At 39.0% G+C, this 21,098-nt stretch overlaps 2 protein-coding genes across 4 annotated transcripts in view; both read right to left on the minus strand.

Annotated features, from left to right (window-relative positions):
* Positions 1-454: 454 nt before the first annotated feature.
* On the minus strand, positions 455-891 carry LOC133532215 (histone H4). The gene has a single exon (XM_061870784.1). The coding sequence runs from the start codon at positions 843-845 to the stop codon at positions 534-536; it is 312 nt and encodes a 103-aa protein (XP_061726768.1). The 5' UTR covers positions 846-891; the 3' UTR covers positions 455-533.
* Positions 892-2,827: 1,936 nt separating this feature from the next.
* LOC133532198 (transcription factor CP2-like protein 1) overlaps positions 2,828-21,098 on the minus strand; it is a 68,598-nt gene continuing 50,327 nt past the window's right edge. For all 3 annotated transcript variants that reach the window (XM_061870748.1, XM_061870747.1, XM_061870749.1), the window contains 7 exons: positions 11,634-11,689; positions 11,036-11,081; positions 10,283-10,373; positions 9,490-9,605; positions 8,563-8,637; positions 8,284-8,422; positions 2,828-6,565 (listed from right to left, as the gene is read on the minus strand). In XM_061870748.1, coding sequence (XP_061726732.1) covers positions 6,425-6,565; positions 8,284-8,422; positions 8,563-8,637; positions 9,490-9,605; positions 10,283-10,373; positions 11,036-11,081; positions 11,634-11,689 — 664 coding nt within the window. In that variant the 3' untranslated portion in view covers positions 2,828-6,424. The remainder of the gene's footprint in view (positions 6,566-8,283; positions 8,423-8,562; positions 8,638-9,489; positions 9,606-10,282; positions 10,374-11,035; positions 11,082-11,633; positions 11,690-21,098) is intronic.

A 21,098-nucleotide genomic window follows, 5' to 3' on the forward strand; every position in this document is an offset into this window, starting at 1 on the left:
GTAATATACAGATCCTTATGAGAGACGGCACACCGCTTGTGCGAGGGTGCGTGCACGGCTCGCAACAATTTAGCGCGCACGTGCATCGTGCACGTTTACGCACACGCAGCCGCGCCGTTGTGCTCTGGCCTTATGTTTGCTTTTGTTCTGCACACGCCTACCAAGTATCTCGCATTCTCATTTGTACGGGAAAAACAAATTCCCGTACAAGTGAGAATTGTGTACCGGAGACTTAGTACGCGCGTGCACAGCCGAAGCTAACAATATAATGCCCTTTCGAAAATTTATGAAAATTACACCGAGCGGTACCAGTTATTAACGTCATTCTTAGAGCGTTCTGGCTCCACGAGAACACGATGGGCGACGATGGTAACCTGTAAAAAAAAAAGTTTCTCGATATAGACCTCGAGAGGTTCCGATATTTCGATTGAAGTCTGTGCGAAACACGAAAAAGTGCGGCCCTGAAAAGGGCCTTGTCACATAGCATTCACATTACCAAACCATAATCAATTAATAATTTATTACATTCGAGTCTATCCACCGAAACCATACAGCGTCCTGCCTTGTCTCTTTAGCGCGTAGACGACGTCCATGGCCGTAACGGTTTTCCTCTTAGCGTGTTCCGTGTACGTCACTGCATCTCTGATGACGTTTTCTAGAAACACCTTCAACACGCCTCGAGTTTCTTCGTAAATGAGGCCGGAAATTCTTTTAACGCCGCCACGGCGTGCAAGTCTTCTGATGGCTGGCTTGGTGATCCCCTGGATGTTGTCGCGGAGAACCTTTCTGTGGCGCTTGGCGCCTCCTTTCCCGAGCCCCTTGCCTCCTTTGCCACGGCCGGTCATTGCGAGATGTATACAGTTCGGCGGTCAATATGAGACTGCGCTCGCCGCGGCGCGCTGCGTATTTATAGGCGCGGTTGAATGATTATTTTTATTCAGGAGGGTGGATGTGTTTAGCAGTTTTGGAGGTACCTTCGGAATAATTAAATGGAACAATACAGGGCTATTTTCTATTGGCTACTTGGTAACTAACGTAAGCCAATAGGAGAGCCAGATAAAACGTCCGTTAAAATTCATTTTGCTGTTATTTCATCTGTAAGCGCCCTAAAACTTAATTTTACCCTCATTAATCAGAAATGTCAAATAATGGATGTGTGAATATAATACTCAGACTCATCAGATTCATTATTATCTGCTATTATCAAGGCTTGGCCACGCACATGTGACATCCTCGAAGTTTCAAGCGCGAAGAGTGCGTTTGAACAATCAACTAACTAACGAACGGTTAGCCATAAAGGAGTAATGTTTTTTTAATTATTTGAGCATGAAGACCATTTTGAAGGCACATTTTGTTTCTGTATTTGCCATCTGTTTTCGATGTAAAACTAAGGGGCATGTTTTTTTCTTATACTGAACCTCTTTATCACAATCTGGAGGTAGTGATATCACCTCGGTCCTCCGTTTGGTTTAGTAGTGTTATGCCGGACCTGCTCCTTAACACATTCAGTGCCGATGACCCGATAGTCGGGTTCTCTGTTTTTTATATACGGCATGTTATCGGCTACGCTCGTAGCGCGTGCCGGCACCGAGTTCACCTTTGCTACCTTGTATGTACCAAAGAAAATTTGATCTTAATAGAAAGGTAAAGTTTAAGAAAAAAACGTGCACCTTAGTTTGACATCCGTAACAGATTTAACCCTTGGAGTGGTAGACCGTCGACTCCCGACCGATTATGTCTAGGCTTGGGTGGTTCTAGAATCCTCGGAGTCGCCATTATGTTATAATATTTTTTTCGAAGTCGAAGTGTAAAAATAAAATATTAAATTAGGTGTAGATTTGAAAATGAAAAAAAATGAAAATGAAAATGATTTTATTTCATAACTGTTGGGTACACATATGACAATCAAGGTTGGGTCTTCCTAGTAGGTAAGAAATACCTGTGTCAGGAAGTCCCGCTCCTCCATAATAAACAATGGTTGTTTGTAACAATTGTAACTATCTGATTAATAATCTATAACTTAAAAACTAGAAGTACTCATTACGACGACAGAGCAGTTGTAGTAATAATAATAGCCTTACGGCTAAATAGGAACCTGTAGTTGGGTGTTAGATTTATGCTGTTATATCGATAATAAACACATTGACTGCAATTAATTTTATCATCAATCTATACTATTGTCTAGATTTGACGACCGGTTTGGCCTAGTGGGTAGTGACCCTGCCTACGAAGCTGATGGTCCCGGGTTCAAATCCTGGTAAGGGCATTTATTCGTGTGATGAGCATGAATATTTGTTCCTGAGTCATGGGGGTTTTCTATGTATTTAAGTTTTTATAAATATTTATATATTATATATATCGTTGTCTAAGTACCCTCAACACAAGCCTTATTGAGCTTACTGTGGGACTTAGTCAATTTATGTAATAATGTCCTATAATATTTATTTTATTTATTTATTATACACACAAGTCACTGTCACAGTTCAATTAATCAAAACTAAAAAACGAAATTGAAGTGATATGTTATGCGGTCACTGAATTGTCAAACGTCAACTTTTGACAGAGTTACTGCAATCTGTATGGAGATGTACCGCACCATCTCGTTCACCAGTCAAATTCGAAGCACGAAATGGTCATAAGATTTACACATCTTACTCAATCAATGTATCTTTGCTTGTACCGATGATGTTCCAAGGCAGAGGGAATATATTTCCTTTCTGATTTAGAATTTTATTTCAATGTTTTAGGTTTCAATTTAGCATAATTCTGACATCCCTATTCCTCATAAAGGTTTAAAACTACAAAGGAATGTAATAAAATAACGACGTGCTTTATATACATTTATTGACTACACAATCCATATACTCATTTATTCTATATAATCTATTGTATATAAACTATACTAAACATGCAACAACTATTAATAAAACATTTAAAAAATAGTCTACAAAGAATACTCCATTTAATGCACGGCGCCATCTGTCTCCATAAAAGGCACTTTTAAGGCACCTCAGTTAGCCCTTTGACCGCTCAGACTTCAAGTGACGTGTTATCACGTCTATGTCGGCGGCAGTCAAAAGTAATGTCACAAGATACATGTTTAGGCCGAGGGCGAAATAATGAATCCTGAGCTTTTTGAGCAACAGATTCAAGAAATAGCCAAACACAATTTTACAATCAAGTGACACAGTTTTACAATTATAGGAATGAGTCCATTTTTTCTGTCTCCATCTTCCTTCATCAATGTTCCTTAAAAGTTGTGAAAAAATAAATCATATAATAGTCATATTCACAATATTTTGAATTTCATAACTTTTTGTTTTCACTTTCACTTTCACTGAGAGCTGTGGTATGTGAAAATAACTGTAAAACCTTTTATATAAAAATAACATGCTATCATATAGTTTATATTAATATTTAGCTATATATTTAGTTAACAAAATCTTAACTTAATGGTGAAACAATTGAGTTAAAGCAACGTACGTTTAAAATAAATACGAGTCGTTAATCTTTTCACTGCCAAGGGTATACGAAACGAATGTCATCTAGTGACAGAGAAAGAGATAACGTCGCAGTCGATTACTGTCAAGACGAGTGTCGAGAGCCGATAACGGACAAAATGAGTCCCACACCTGAACAGAATACGTGAATCGTAAATTCTCTTGCAGCAATAACATCTATACTGATGAAGAATAATGAGAACTCGTATTCATTAATAACTAGAGTATAAAGTAAGTTAACATTCAGCATCCTTTCATCGCTCTCAATACGCGACATTGGCGAGTATTGACGTGACACGCGCAGTGAAAGGGTTAAGGCACTTCCACACTGTCATTTATTTGTAAATAAACGACATTACACCATACAATATTTGCAAAGATTATTTTGAACGTCTGTAAACGCTACGGTGTTTCTGTGCGATAAAATCCGTCACTTGGGATCTTGAGTTTGAAGGGTTTCATATTTAAAAAAAATACCTTAAAAGTTCTCATACAAAAAAGCGTTAATTTTCCTCTTGGGCCTCTAATTTTGGTTAAAGCACATCTGGTATTATTACAGACTATTGCAAATATACTCTTTACACATATTGTTTTAATCTAACACAATACTTAGAAACTTGATATATTATATTATTGTATTTACTTAAAAATAACTAACATATATTCAACCATAATTTTTGATTTAAAACTATTACTGTATGCCACTAATCACTTAAAAGCATGCACAATATTGCAAATATTAACCTAGAATACATAATTAAACTTTAATAATATCAAATCCTTTGGGATACCTTCTTCAAGCCTATCAGTATAAATCACAATAGTCAAGTTTTCACGTGCTTTCCTTTCCATCATCCCCAGACATTGGCATACATTAATAAAATGTATACCTTTGTTGCCGGTAACACCCGACACGTTTTTAGGCCTCGCATTTTTAGTTACAATGGGTCGTTCACTTAACTCTTTGACCGCCAAAGACGTCAACTGAAGCGCGCAGCTGCAGCCAATCAACCTTCGTGCATTGCGACAAGGTTCACGTAACTTAATGCGGTCGCCGTATCAAAGAAGTGGTTGCTAGGTAACCAATTGATGCGGCGAGCGACTCAGAATCGACGCAGTGTACATCCGCAATTAGGGCAGTCTCATGCAGTCATAGCCTTCTCGGTAATTACATTACGTAATCTTTTTACCATTCTTTTCAATGACAAAATTAAAAATTACTCCATTTTCACGAGAAATCTTTCCTATTGAAGTAAATTTTCATTGTTTCAAGCTATTTCTTTCCATCCACTTGTTACAATAAAATCAATACTACTACTTATTTATAGTAATGTCTAACCCTTTGTACGCCACAAATATATTGACGTCATATCACGTCAGAGTTTTTCATGTGGCATTCAAAGGGTTGACGAATTAATATAAGGCGATATTAGTACGAAGATGAGGCGAGGGTTAGTTTTTACAAGTATAACAAAACATGGCCCCATAGTCACTAAATTGTTTATAAAATTCACCATCATGCTCTCATACATCATCATATCCGAATCTTACGGTAAATCAGTTATCTTAAGAAGCTCATTTTTAAGAGCGTTGTTTTAGTCATGTCTACATTGAAATTAAAGCCGATTAGTTCTGGCTGCACGTCAAGCACGCCTTGTTGCGTCTCACGCGACTACATATTACGAGTCGAGCTTTATGTTTGAAGCCGCGCGAGTTATGGCAAGATATGCTAGACGTGTTCACTGTGACGAGTTCATTTAAAATGTATACCAGTTTTATTTAGCGATTGTAGATTCGTCCCACATCATTCAGATTGGAGTAGTCTCACCATATATGCACGGTAGCAAGAGATTACAAGCCAGAGCACACCGGGTGCAAGCGCCTGGACGTGCACGTGCGCTAAAATGAAATTAAAATCGTTTTTTAAAGATGTAATTGTACATATTTTGTATGCTAATACGGCGAAATGTGTAATACTTATAATTAACATAAGATTTATTATTAATCACATTTAATGAAAAGAAATAATTTATTTCTACTTTAATGCTTGAGGCGTGTACGCACACGTGACGCAAGCGGTGTGCCGTCTCTCACAAGGATCTGTATATTACAAGGCGCACATGTATGTCCACGCACACGCACCCGGTGTGCACAGGCCTTATACCTGCACTTTTAAGAACAATCACTAAGCAGTCAAAGTTCAGTTAAGTCCGAGGGACAGCATTTGTACTTGTAGAATAATTCGTCGTCGACGCGCTGCAGGCGGTACGTGGACTTGTCGCGCAGGTGACGCACTAGTGCGTCCGTGGGGTGTGCGCTCACTGCTCGCTGGAGAGCAGCAAGGCGTCGTCGACGCGCTGCAGGCGGTACGTGGACTTGTCGGGCAGGTGACGCACTAGTGCGTCCGTGGGGTGTGCGCTCACTGCTCGCTGGAGAGCAGCAAGGCGTCGTCGACGCGCTGCAGGCGGTACGTGGACTTGTCGGGCAGGTGACGCACTAGTGCGTCCGTGGGGTGTGCGCTCACTGCTCGCTGGAGAGCAGCAAGGCGTTGTCGACGCGCTGCAGGCGGTACGTGGACTTGTCGCGCAGGTGACGCACTAGTGCGTCCGTGGGGTGTGCGCTCACTGCTCGCTGGAGAGCAGCAAGGCGTCGTCGACGCGCTGCAGGCGGTACGTGGACTTGTCGGGCAGGTGACGCACTAGTGCGTCCGTGGGGTGTGCGCTCACTGCTCGCTGGAGAGCAGCAAGGCGTCGTCGACGCGCTGCAGGCGGTACGTGGACTTGTCGGGCAGGTGACGCACTAGTGCGTCCGTGGGGTGTGCGCTCACTGCTCGCTGGAGAGCAGCAAGGCGTCGTCGACGCGCTGCAGGCGGTACGTGGACTTGTCGGGCAGGTGACGCACTAGTGCGTCCGTGGGGTGTGCGCTCACTGCTCGCTGGAGAGCAGCAAGGCGTCGTCGACGCGCTGCAGGCGGTACGTGGACTTGTCGGGCAGGTGACGCACTAGTTCGTCCGTCAGACGCACGCGAGCGCCGTTCGGTCCGGACACAAGCACCGTGTCCACTTCCTGTAACAGGACAATTTATGTCAACGAAAATTCATAATCGTCTGTCAAATCCAACAAACAGTTGATAATCATCATCCGTCATTATGGCTTTTCTGTTTGTGAGGAGACAACATTTTACAGAGGTGCGTAAAAGGTTGTTAAGTTTTATGAATAAAGGGATATGTCTAGTCATTTGCATCGAACAGTCTGTTGCCGTTAAAATGTCCGGTAAATAAAATTTTATGGGAAATTTCAGAGCGTCGTAATGCCAAATTGGCCATTCTGGGCATTCCGGGGCCCCGTTTGATATTTTGTCAGATGATAGTTCAGGTGCTATTGTTAATTTAAATAATCGGACAGACAGACGGACATGACGAATCTATAAGGGTTCCGTTTTTTGCCATTTGGCTACGGAACCCTAAAAATCGTCAGCTGGTTATATCGCTATGGTAAAAACGTCAGTTGGTCGCATGAACATTTAAAAATAAGCGCTTTACATATTTATGATAGTAAAACAAAATCATGAAACTTTGTATGTAGCATTTCATCAGACGTTTCAAATAAACGGATTACGCAATTTACACATTACGCATACTTTGCGGACATAAAGTGGTAAGGCCCGTATTATTTACATGTTCATGTGAATAGCTGACCGGTCTTTCCACCGCGATACAACCGGCTGAGGGTTATTTTATTTAAAACAGCATCTAAATTATCATCTGCAATGATCGGCACGGACGGTGCCACACCGCGCGGGATTCCGAACAGAAATCTAATATGGACATGAAAGGACATGATTAAAATGCATCGATTTTGTTCGAAAAAGTAATTCTATTGAGAGTTATTTTAATTCACATTGAATTAGATTTTTACTGGAAAACCCACATCTGACAAAGTGTCAGCCGGGAGGCGATGACTGACGATATGTGCTTCTGGGCCGTGGTCTACAACAAAAATGTAAACATACAAAGTTTAATCAGAAATCAGAAATATTTATTGTGCAAACTGTGTAGGTACAAGAATATGACTTAGGTACATTTTTTGATGAGTATCAACAGTTTTACCCTTCTCGGGTATACAATTATTTTTAACTTAAACTAGGTTTTAATATTTTATCTTAAACTATATTTTAATATACATTTAGGTTTACATAGTTATAAAATTCTTTTAAATTATAGAAAACTTTGTCTATTAAAAAGTTTTTTAAGCATCTTTTAAAAGTATTTCCTTCGAGGCTTTTTATTTCGTTTGGCAGATGGTTGAAGACATTAATAGCAGATATGAACGTACTTTTTTTATATATTGAGGTGCTAGTTCTCGGAAGTACCATATTGTACTTATATTGTGATCTGATATTTTCTTTGCATGAACGCTTTGTGAAATATTCAGGGTGTTTTTTTACAAATAGGCTTAATTCTAATATATAAATACCGGTAAGGGTCAAAAAGCGCTTCTCTCTAAACACTTCACGTAGCGATTCATCTATGTACATTCTAAAAACAGTTTTTAAGCATCTTTTCTGCAATATAAATGTTTTATCAACAGCAACAGAATTTCCCCAAAAAATTACTCCGTACGTCAGTAATGGGTAGACTGTTCCATAATATGCACTGATAACAATTTTTTCGGAGCAAGTTTCTGACAATATCGATAAAGCATAGCATCTACTAGAATTTTTTTTATTTAGCTCATTTATATGTGCCTTCCAATTTACCAATAACAATAATGGGATACCCTACCTTATGTCCGTGTGCGTGCGCGCGGTGCAGCGCCTGCAGCTTGTGCAGCAGCTCGGGCGCGCGGCACGAGTGCAGGTACAGCGCCGAGTACACGCCGCCGCCCGCGCTCACGTACACGGTCAGCCGCGGCTCGATGCGTCTGCAACAACAACTCAGCGTTGTAGTTATACCTAAAATAGCTGCAACACCTATCCTACATTCGAATCCTAAAATTGGACCTTCCTAACCGAAATTACAGACACAAAAATACAATGATAGTATAGTAAAGACAATACTCACTTGGCATGCAGAGCGTTGAATAGCCGTATGCCGTCGGCCAGGCCGCAGATCTGGATGATGTCGTCACGGGACAGTCTGCAAAACAAAGACCGAACCTGTTATGGCGTCTGTATTTTTTATTATTTGGGCCACGGTGAATCTTCGAACTTCTTTCGCCTCGAAGTGTTTTGAACTTCGAAATACAACGGGAAACAAGAAAATATATATAGTTTCTATTTTCCTCCGTGAGCTTCTACGGATTATCGTCTTATCTATTGTTTAAAAACCGCAAAGGCGCGTGCCACTATGAAAAAATGGTTAAGCCGCATAGGTAGCGTTTATTGAATTACTACTCTATTGAGCACGGAATAAGATTCATTATGAACTAATACAGAATTCTAACAGAATAGCTGTCTGATCTCTATTGGTGCGTCTAAGGTAGGCGACTAAACGCTCTCAAACCAGCTTAACTTGTGACACTGCGATCCGAAACAAAGATACGTATTCGAAGACCTCGCTTGCACTGGTAATGCGAGCGCACGGCTAGCTAGCGCCAAGGAAGCAATGTTATGTTTCTCGAGGAGCAGGTAAAAAACAGGGCCGGATTTTCACACAAATATATTTGGGTGGTTTTACGTTCTTTAATTTAAAGAGATAAAACATAACACTATTTAAATAGTAGGTACACATCTAACAGAATGGGTTTGTGTAATTACAATGCCGATGCAATTTGCGATTTTCGGTTTTCGCGGTAGGCACCCAGATGTCAGATGGCAATCGATTTCTTGAGATCACGTTACGTTATTACAACTGAATACGTACAGCTAAGTAAAATGAATAAGGTATCGGTAGGTTATATATAGGTAGGTTTGAGAGGTAAATTTTTTGTGTTATTCAGAGAACAATTGAGCCGTTCAAAGGTTATTCCTGGAATGAGTAGCAAGTTACCTGAGCAGGTCGGCGCCGGAGAAGTTGGCGAAGGTTGCGGCGTGCTGCGCGAAGCGGTGCCGCGCCAGCCACGCCGCCGTGTCGCCCGCGCTCGCCGTGGCCGGCAGGCCCAAGTTCTGTACCAATCATACACGATATTGTATACGCTTACGCTTATACGTTTACGTATTACGTTTTGTACCCTTTACAGCGTATGTAATCCGTTTACAAAGTTATTTTATGAATTTATACTCAATTAAACACTCAACGGTTCGCCAGTGGTACAGAAGGCCTTCAAGAGCTCAAGCCAAGAGCAGCGCTAACTCCTAATTACACCCCAGCTCGTCTAAACAGCATAGTTCTTCTGAACAGAACGCTGTCATGAATGAATAAAGCAACCCCATCTACCTTGCCTACCCGGCAGCTACCAGTTGGAAATAGGGACTACCTATCGAATACCTCCTTTATTTGTATAGAAAGCCAGTACTGGGACCACTCCCTAGTTGGAAACAGTGCACTCGATATTGTTTACAATTTACAACACGGCGCATCGTTTGCCTGGCCCATCTCCAATTCCGCTTCTAGTTAAAAAGGTATTTGTGGACACTGAACCCACAGTTTATTTCAGAAAAAATTTTTTAGTCCAGAAAATCCATTAGATAGCATAAACCACAGGTTTACAAACTCAGATCGCGAGGGTATATTTTGGCCCGCTAAAATCAAGCGTGAGAATCAAAGGAATAAGTGTTAAACGTCGTCATGAATCTTAATGCAAAGGCATAAAATCCAATATGGTCAGTGTTACTGGTAGTACCTTGTCTGGATCCTCGGCGGGTTGCGGCAGATCAGGCAGGATGGCGCCGGGCGAGTGACATGGCGAAGTGGTCACTTTCATCTCAGACTCGCTGCAACAAACACACCCTTCTTATACACGATTCACATTAAACCAAATCAAGTAACATTAGTAAAGGAAAGCAACGCAGGCAAAATGCCACGGCTCCTGGCACCCAATTGACAATTGGCTGGGTACCCAATTGATGGAGAGGGTGTGATCACAGACCTGGAAGCCTCAATTCCATGTATTTGCCGTGGCTTGCAGTTGGTATAGTTACGTTACTGCATAAAACGAATGGGGAGGCGCGTCTTATTCAAGTCAAAGGAATTTGAGTAGTAATAATACCTTGCACGATGAAACGAACAAAAATATCTGATACAACCTTATTTTTAGAGTCATAAGAATGATATTGGAAGTGCTTACTTCACGAATTCTTCACTAGAGGTTCATTGTTTACACTTCGATTTTATGCATGTAGTATTTCTAGAATCTGTATGTTTGTGTACGGATTTTCGGCAGCATTAGCCAAAATCTAATTTTGTACTGAATACCTGGCAAATCTTGTAAATAATTCGTATGTAAAGTTAGTTATAATTTTGTACAATTTCTGAATCCTTTCAATTATGAACCTAAGTACATCTAAATAAGGTTTAGAACAGTCACTAATTTGCAATATGTGATCAATAATAATTTAATTTAAATAACTGTAATTTCAAAGAGGAATATACTCACTCTTGGCAATATAATGGCTTCATCTGGTTCGAAGAAGCAAGTATGGCTGAAAGAAAATAAACAGCATAAATATTAAGCAAGTAAAGAAAGCAGTTATAGGCGGCACTTTGAAACACACACACACAAAGAGGCAAATGAGTGAATGGATTAACACAACGAAAAAAGAAGAGAACTCTACATTTTTAATGGCGCATTATTAATAACTAATGCATGACTTTACTTTATCCATGACAAAAACCGCACATCTTCCAGTGCCATCTCCTACTGGAGGTCGGCTATCATGAGGGCTGTACGGACTTAAGACAGCCGCGCGGAATAATGAACGTGTGCTCTGTTGAACGTGTGAACATACACATACAATCGATATATGCTGTCCTATTAGTCCTTGAAGTATCAATGGTTTTTAGAGACACTACACCTTAGGTTATATGTATGATATAAGCTAATCATAAGGCCTCAACATGTGAATGGTTTTAGGGAAACCTTGTAGAGTCCGACCACGCCAAGTTTTCACGACACGTTATCCCTTGTCGCTGCCGAGCGCAAGCTTAGCGTGGTCAGAATCATTTCATATGGCTATGTAGAAAAGACAACTCACCAGGTTGTGGCAAAGGTTTGTTTCCTATGGGGCTAGTGGCAGTCTTTGGGACCACGCTGCAACAATAAAAGTTCAGGCTTAATACAAAAATGTGAACATCAAAATAAAAAATCAACTTATGAAATGTCAAAACGATTTTTAACGATTATTTTTGTATTCAGTAACAGACTTTGGTACTATTGTCCGCAATGACAGTTTGTAAATTTATTGCAAAGGCATTTTATTTAGTGTTGGTGTTAGTACCTTGGATAGCAGACAACACTCCTTTCCCCTCATACAAATATCTGGCAAACTTATATTTCAATTAAAAACACAATTAGCCATAACAGCACACTAAATGTAAAACTCTATAAATGTACAGTATGGTCAACTGTCTAAATCTACATGTACCATCAGCCAGAAAAGTGCATGGCGACTTATCAATGAATTCATTCATAATTTCTTTTTTTTAAATATTACGTCGGTGGCAAACAAGCATACGGCTCGCCTGATGGTAAACAGTCTCTGTAGCCTATGTACGCCCGCAACTCCAGAGGAGTTATATGCGCTTTGCCGACCCTAACACTCCGCACCCTCGTTGAGCATAATTTCTCCATGCAATATCGCAGCTCACTGTACATGATAAACTGTATGTTACATCGTTTTCCAGACTAGCATAGCACAATGCAAGTCACACCACAAAATGGATAATAATGGATACAAAATCGTTGCTAGACTCTCCAGTAGATATATTTAACTATTATGCCGAGTTTTTTTTCCTTACAAGAGTACAAAGAATAGTACTTTTCCTTGCACTACTGTAGTGCAAGGAAAACACTCACTTACATGATGGTCAATAGGTATTCCATATTCCCTTATTAAGCAGCATGGTCTGTCTAATAATAACCAGCTATTAGCTACCATTAGACCCCACACAGCCTCATTACATTGTAATCATCCACTTAAGCTACGACCTTAATCAGCTATTGCTACTATAAGGGCAGATAATTGCTCCTTATTGTTTCAGTTTCCCTATCTATAGAGTTGCTATACGTCCCGTATATACGGGACTGTCACCGTATTTAAGATCGCGTCCCGTATTTTTCCCCGTCCCGTTTTTGTCCCGTATGTCAATACGTTTATCCACCTTTATTTCCTCACCTATGGGAGTTAAAGCCATGTGAGTAATTCAAAAGGTACTTAAATACAAAATACAGTACGTTGCGGCCCCCTTTTTTAAATATCTATCGTAAAATTTAAACAATCACAATTATTTTCCAGTGGCGCTAGTGAGCATGTTGATGGGCTCTTAAACATAAGTTTGTACTTGCAATTGCAGTTATAAGGAGACCATCATCTAACAGAATTATGAACAACTTTACCTTGTTTATTAAAAAAAAAAACTCAGCTTTATGTCCTAAATAGATGGAATTGTTCTTATCTGATACATCTGAACCTTGGAATAAGAATTCTATGATATTTAACAAAATGTTTCATAGGAATAAAAAATTGTTAGACATATTCAGTGTATGCTTTTATACACTGTCACAGAATAATAATATACTACCATACAGAAATGACACTTCCTACAAAACCCAAGTTTGACAGAGATTCAGGGACAAATCATGCTGTTCCTTTCTAAAGTCTGGCACTATCCCTTTCGGCTATTTAGGGTTGTCAAAATTCAAGAGGTTATCTTATCTGTGGTCATGCATGCTTAAGGATGTCAAGGTGTGCCAACCCTAATAATTGCTCGGAGCAATGCTGAGCCAGACAGAGCCAAGAATGACCGAAAGGAGGAGTGCCGTCCGACACTGTCTGTTAAAAACAGAAATGGCTGAAAATTTGGTTGTCATAATTATACCATTAAAGATTTATAGAATCTACATATAATAAAGCCTCCTTTAGAGGTTTAGCTTAGCATAGCTGTTGCCAATTGACAATAGCAATAAGTAAGGCAGCACCAAACCAGTATATTGCAATACCTTCATTCTATAACCAGTTTGCTAAATAAAGCTCAGCAGCATTTCAGACATTTAAAGCTGCCATCTTTTTAATCTGGCAACTAGGACAAGAAGCGTAAAGTCCCAGGTATAGGGGCTCAGGACCCGGACATGTTAACAGTGCAAAAATTTTTTTAATGCTCTTAATAAAGTTGGACTTCTTAATTTGTCAGAATCCTGTATTTTCGCCAGTAGTCCCAATCTCGACTCACACTCATTAGTTTTGATTCATTAAACCTGGAGTATATTTGTAGCCCCGCCTGGATGCCCTCTAAATTAGGACAAATCTGCAGAAACACGAACGGATGGTAGCTCTACAGATATTGCTAACACCTCCAAAACTTAGAAAAAAAAACTAAACTTGATACATATTAGTCTAATAAGATTCTTATTTGATAAAACCGTATTATCAGACTCTATGATATGGTTAGGGGATGCTTTAAGTGATGATTGTATAAATAGTTGTAGTGTACAACAAAAACATTGAGATTACTGGGCTAAGTTTTGGTTTAATACTTCGTTAATCCAGGACTAACCAGGCTTAAGCTACAAGTGCAAAGTGGTACTATTCTGTCATGAATATATGGAAAGCAAGGATATTTACTGTAGTGAGCGGCGCGCGGGTCGCACATGCACGTTGGCCGCCTTGAGCCGGCGGGCCAGCTCCCGGTACGTGGCGGCGTCCGCCTCGATCTCCACCTCGGCGCGCAGCAGCGCGAACTTCATGCGCCACCCCCGCGCCTCGATACCGTGCACCAGGCGCGCGTGCAGCACCACTCCGCGCCCCAGATGCCGCGCACTCAGTCTTTGCTCGAGCACGAGCATCTTTCTCGTCAGCTGTAGTCCTGCCTCGTCAGGTTGAAGAAGATGAAAGCACCAGATCCGACGCGGTACGAACGCCCGCCGACAACCACCATAGCTGATCCAGAATACACCTCAACAACCATTTGTTTAGGGGATTTGAAGAGCACGAACACAAAATGTCACTCGGCCAAGTCTTTTCACTTGTCCAACATTTTCCGCGACGCACGATTATCACGACGCTTCGTGGCACAATAAGCCACTACGATATGCGATGTCAATTTGAAAACGCTACGAGTTTTCACCGGTTTTGAAATGCTATGCGAAAATATCGAGCGGAATAATAAATTGAAAACAGAAACAAGAAGATACGCGAGCAATGGCGGAGCGAATACGACTGGCGGAGTGGCCGCTGATTGGCCGCAAGTGAGGAGCGTTTCTCGATTGGATTAAAACCGGTTAGAATCAGTTTACGGAGGCCGCGGCCGGCTCGCGTCGGTGCATCGGTGGGGCAACGTCATTTTAGTGACGCGCCATGCCGGCTAGGCTAGACGGTGTTTTTATCGATTCGCTCTATCTGACTGATCTACCACGACTTTTACGTTGTTGGGATTTTAACTTTTAAACGTACTAGTTTATGAAGCATCGTTAAAATTGTACTCTGTTAAGAATTAATTAACTAATAGGTATGACTCGTATAGATATTTTAAGAGCAAAGAGCTTGGTACCACCTATTAAAGCGTAAGTAGAATCGGCAACGAACCGGATATAATTATCGCTATATGCAGTTTCGGCCAATTGAGTATCAATTCGTTGGAAACTCGTGCGATCCGGTTTTATAGTTAGTTTTTTTAGCATTACAAAAAAGGTAAACAACAAAAATGCTTTTTAAAAATCAGTAATTAGCTACATAATGTAAATGATCGTACTGATTTATAATTGTTACATATTTGCCGTGACTTATTTTTCAGTGTTTTCGAATTTAAAAAAATCACATCAAAATCGCTTACCTTCTGTCTAATGCAAAATACGGACTATAGTAATAGACTTTAACGCTTGTTGCCTAGCAACAATTTAAATTGATACACTAAGGTTCAGATGACGCTGTAAGTATATATGGATTTTGTAATATAAAATATAACCCAGCACTGCACTTCTACCAGAATGAAAGTCAAGCGCACTCGCAGACCTAACCGACAGTGCCAGACCTCAGACACTAATTCGAGCCCGTGATGTATTTTCCGTTGTAATAATGCCATGATTACCATAGAATAGGAATCACATGAGTACGAGATAAACATACACCTAAAAGATAATGTGCCATTATTATTCATCTAGACTTCAGATGACAGGAATACCGTCAGATCTGAAGACCGGTTTACATGGTGAATAAAGTGTAGCAGTACACCTATTAAAGTATTTTAGATAGAAGTCTCCTAATAGGTACAAACGTTTGCAATTTTTGAATTTATACGTTTCTCGATAAAGTATACTTTAATTGTGTGATTTGGTGATAACGAAGGTCTAATGAGTAGAAATAAACAGTTGTTAACGAAGAAGTCAATGAGCCGGCACATTTTTTATTGCCATTTTTATACAAGAACTAGATCACAAATGACCGGATCCTACAACTGGCATGAATACAATATCTACTAATATTTCTATATAACATAAGGAAATGTGCTATTTCACCCAAACCAGTAAAATTTAATAAAATAACGTCGAGAGTTTTAATTAACATGAGAAATCGACACTCTTTTTGTGACTCATAAGCCCAAATTGGTTGTGTTGGGAAACACATAGTGAAGTAATAGTTTGCGTTACTTTTGCATAAACTGACGGTAGAGTTGATGTCTTAATTCGGGATGAGCTCAAAGAGACATTAAAATCTACAACTCCATTTACAACAATAAACCAGATAGATCTCGATCCTATAAAATATGTCTACTGTCTAGTAAGTATGCAGATTTGCTAATCAAATTATGACCAATAAATTTAAGTGTTCAGTTGGGAATGTTGGGACCTGTGCCGATGGGCTAAATCTCACTTGTTCAATAACTAAATTACCTATAACATATCTCAATAGGAGTTTAGAAAAACATACATCTTTTATATGTATAGCAACGTAACCTGGCAAGTAACAGCGGTAATCACAGAGGGTGCTCGTTTGCCGGCCGTAGTGGTTTCAGCTAGTTTCCACCGCCCACGTTCGACTGCAGCAGTGTGCTTTGGTGACTGAGTCACATTGGTTGCACCGGTCACGTAGTCCTAGGGTTAATAGACTCGTCTTTAGACTATAAGGTTAACTTAACAGAGTTCTTTCACTGACCTAACTATTGTTTTTAAGCGTAATATGTCTCCTTTGTAAAGGCGGAAGGACTAGTCAATAGTTCTTCAAAATTCAGAGAACTATATCCTTGACTATTCCTCATTTAAAAGTATGAATTGGGTGTTAACGGAATAATAAGGAAAATTGGATTGGTTATTCGGTCTTTTGTAGTGGGTACCGTCAGTAGGTACTGTCAGTAGTTATTGATTAAATACGAGTTTTTACTGCATTTAATATAGGTACAGTATTCACACCAAAATTAGATGGCTATGGCTGAAACTTAGCTAAATAAAACATATTTCAGGGGATCAAACATAAGAAAATTAGTAAAAAATCTCTTGTGATTCGCTAATGCCTTTAGTGTTACTATTTAGTATTTAATGTAGAATTTTGAATCTTTAAATGTTATTAAAATATATATTGGGTACGTCATAACTTCACCTATTTGCTCTAGCTTTGAAATAAAAACAACATTATAATGCAATAAGATCTAGACCGAATGAATAAAATAAGAAGTTGATATTTCGCAGAATATCTGTTCTATTATCACAGCTCTAACCAAGTAACCAACGGTGCGACCGGTGGCGGAGGCGCAGTCAATGGCCTTTGCTTTGCTTTGCAATCCCGTCTAAATGGGTCAGCGCTCAGCTGAGCGAATATCTAACCGTTCAACGGAACGACACCTGGGTTATGGGTGTTAGTACGTTTATTTCGGTGCAAAATATTCTTGTAAATTATTTGATGACATTTGGTCAAATATTGCCACTGAGAATACTGGGATAACATTAGGGATACTAAGAAGCGTAAAAGAAAATGTCAGATACCGAGGGCCTAACATCGAAAAATCGAAATATGTTATCTGTCTCTCTATTTTCTTTGGCGTAATCGAGGCATTGAGAGGCAAATGAAGGAATTTCGTCCGCAGTAAGGCTTCTGAAACACTAGGCTTAGATGCGGTAGCTAAGGAGAGTTATCGAGATTTATGCCACGACGGTTTTTTGTTAGTTCCTCAATCGATATAAAAAATCCGGAAGCATATCACCTATGATCAACAGGGTGGCGTAAAGAGGTAAGGAAAGAAGGAAACGTCTTTTGAAAAATATAAAGATTCCTGACTTGCATACACTATCTTGGCGTAGACAAATGCTAATGGCTAATTAATGCATGCAATGCTAGAAACTAAGACTAACCAGTAACTTTACATAAAAAGCCTAAATACTTATTTACCCAAAACCAAAAGATAAGAAATCTATAGAAATAACAAATACGGTTGAAAACATAATCCTAAGAAAAACTGGTGTTTACAAACGCTGTTGATGATTGTCTCGATAGTAATCGATTCCGGAAAACCCTGCTTTGCATAATGATAATTCATTCATTCATTCATAACCTTACAAAATTGGTAAACATTTTCAACGTCCATTTCACATGTTACGATGACATAACCCATGCATCACATGCGCAGATCCTCAATTGCCTAAAAAGGATGGCCCAGTGCATTACAACAAATCATCCTATCAACAAAACCGGTCCGTACCGGTATCCGGCCCATTATCCGAAATATTCCACGTTCTATATTTGTCTCTGGCAATGATTTTGACTATTCAGTGTTGTGATTTGATATATGATGCCAAATTGGTGTTATTGTGAGTGGAACGCTGGCTTCCTTTACTAAAGGATATTGCTTGTAGGCTGAAGCTTCTTGTTGCTTTCATACAGAAGCTGCTATACACCTCATGCCATAAGTATGGAAAAAACATTGTTTTTATTTAATATCTCATGTTTCTGTCTTTGTTGTATATTTGAAACCTAAAACGTACATTAGGTAGCCCCAAAAGATTAAAAATAGACGCTTAATATCAAAAACTCCTACAATATTGTCAAAAAGATAAAAAAAATACAAAATTAGGAAAAAGTTACATAATTATACCCTTTTATTAATTGCCTTACATAATGTTAAATTGGCAACTATCATAGCCAAAATTTGAATGATTTACTTTTAAAATGTTCTATTAATAATTTTATCATTTTTTTTATTGTCACATTTTACCAATTTGGAAGTGTCTCTCGCGCAAACTGTTCAGTTTAGAGAAAAAAAAAATTAGAAACCTCAATATCTTTTTTGAAGACCTATCCATATATACCCCACACGTATGGGTTTGATGAAAAAAAAAATTTTAGTCCTTAACCCTCAACATTTATTGTTTTTTTTTTCTATGTTTGTGTAAAAATCTTAATGCGGTTCACAGAATACATCTACTTACCAAATTTCAACAGTATAGTTCTTATAGTTTCAGAAAAAGGTGGCTATGACATAAACGGACAGACAGACGGACATGACGAATCCATAAGGGTTCCGTTTTTTGCCATTTGGCTATGGAATTTTTGCCATTTGGCTACGGAACCCTAAAAACTGGTCAACAATTTTATAGGTTTTGTCTAAATAACAGTAAAGAGCGTTGCTATTACATAAAAATAAATAAAATAAATAAATAAATAAATATAAATATTATAGGACATTATTACACAAATTGACTAAGTCCCACAGTAAGCTCATTAAGGCTTGTGTTGAGGGTACTTAGACAACGATATATATAATATATAAATATTTATAAATACTTAAATACATAGAAAACATCCATGACTCAGGAACAAATATCCATGCTCATCACACGAATAAATGTCCTTACCAGGATTTGAACCCGGGACCATCAGCTTCGTAGGCAGGGTCACTACCCACTAGGCCAAACCGGTCGTCATATTTCGAAATTAAAGGAAAATGCGTTATTGTTTGACTTGTGTATCGTGAACGAGATACTATCGCGGCGGCGGCGCTCTCGTGCTAAGCCTACTGACACGTAATCTTCATGAAACTAAGTGGAAAAAGATATTTACAGTATATATGGTGCTACTTTACCGCCATAGTGCGGTAACTAGCACTATACGTGTGTATGTCGAAAAGTTAAAGGGCCATAATGTGTACTGTAAAACGTTGTACAATACACGTGCGAAAGGGTAATTCGCAACTCGTGTCGATTTGAAACACTCCCTAGTGTTTTCGCACTTGTATATGTAATATTGCATTCCCGCTGTGTTTATTTGGTAAGCAAATGGGATTGGCCGATATTACTGGTCTCAAATACTTCTCAAGTTCTCAAGGTCAGAATAACTACCACTTAAAAATAATAACAAAAAATTCCGACGCAAAATATATAATAGATAATTTAATAGATGTAATAGTATAATAGATGTTTATCTACCTATTGATAATGATACGAAAGAATGGTGTCCTCGAACCTCATAATTCTAGCTGCGAACATAACGTAACTAATTTGCTCATTTATAGGGACGGCAAAAATAGCATTCAATTGAGACCGTGGAACGGGACACAATACACAATGGCCGGTTGAGCAACGCAGCGCTGGTCAAATTAGTAGAAAACTCGAGTGCACGCACCGGCCGGATTATTATTCTGTTCTATTTTTATCTATGGCAAGTAGTGATGTATTGCGTTATCGATATAATCGGTATTATTCAGGGTTAAGTATTATGTTTTTTTCTACGATTCGCCATACTTAATATTACAGGGCAGCCCCGAAATCGCAAAAAATAATAGGCTACAATTTCGATCCGCTGAGATGTCGATGTTTAATTATATGGGAAAACTTTCATTTAGGTTATCCATTTTTTTCGCGATTTCGATGTTGGCCTCATTGTAAGTCGTTCTATATGGCCCATGTATTTATCTCTGAAAGTAAATTTAAACGTTGACTTTTTTTAAACAACCTTAAAATTTTAGGTTTTCTTTTTTTCGGTCGGATATATATTAGCAATTTAGCAATAATTTTATTGATAAAAAGACAAGCACGAATTTCACTAATATTATCGTTGTTGGTAATGTTTTAGAAAAGGTAGATCTAAAATACTTGTATATCATTTGAATCATTTCATGAGAAATGTTTATAACAACAGTACCTACTCCCACCAAGTTTGAAAACAGGTGTTTATTATTAGGACTAGAAGTGCAATCATGTAACCGAATTGTTACATTGTAACATCTGCAACAAAATTTTGGATAACGGCCAAGCGTAATTAGAAACAGAATACCTCTTCGATTGGGTTCGAAGAGTTGATTCACAATTTAGAAACAAACATCCCAATACATATTATAATATAATATAATATAATTTCGCCAGTCTCATTAAGAAATAGGAAAGAGTGATCATTATGATGTGATAATTGTCATGTAGGTATAGGTCATTAGATTGAACTAAGTAATTTAAACGTTCTACTTTGCACCAACTTGAACAGGAGAAAGTCATATTTTCATAGAATTTTGACATTAATGATGAC

Source organism: Cydia pomonella, chromosome 26 (genome assembly GCF_033807575.1).
Source record: "Cydia pomonella isolate Wapato2018A chromosome 26, ilCydPomo1, whole genome shotgun sequence".
Classification (NCBI taxonomy): Eukaryota; Metazoa; Arthropoda; class Insecta; order Lepidoptera; family Tortricidae; genus Cydia; species Cydia pomonella.

Coding starts and splice junctions, on each gene's coding strand:
- LOC133532215 (XM_061870784.1), bottom strand. CDS start 845: ATGACCGGCCGTGGCAAAGGAGGCAAGGGGCTCGGGAAAGGAGGCGCC.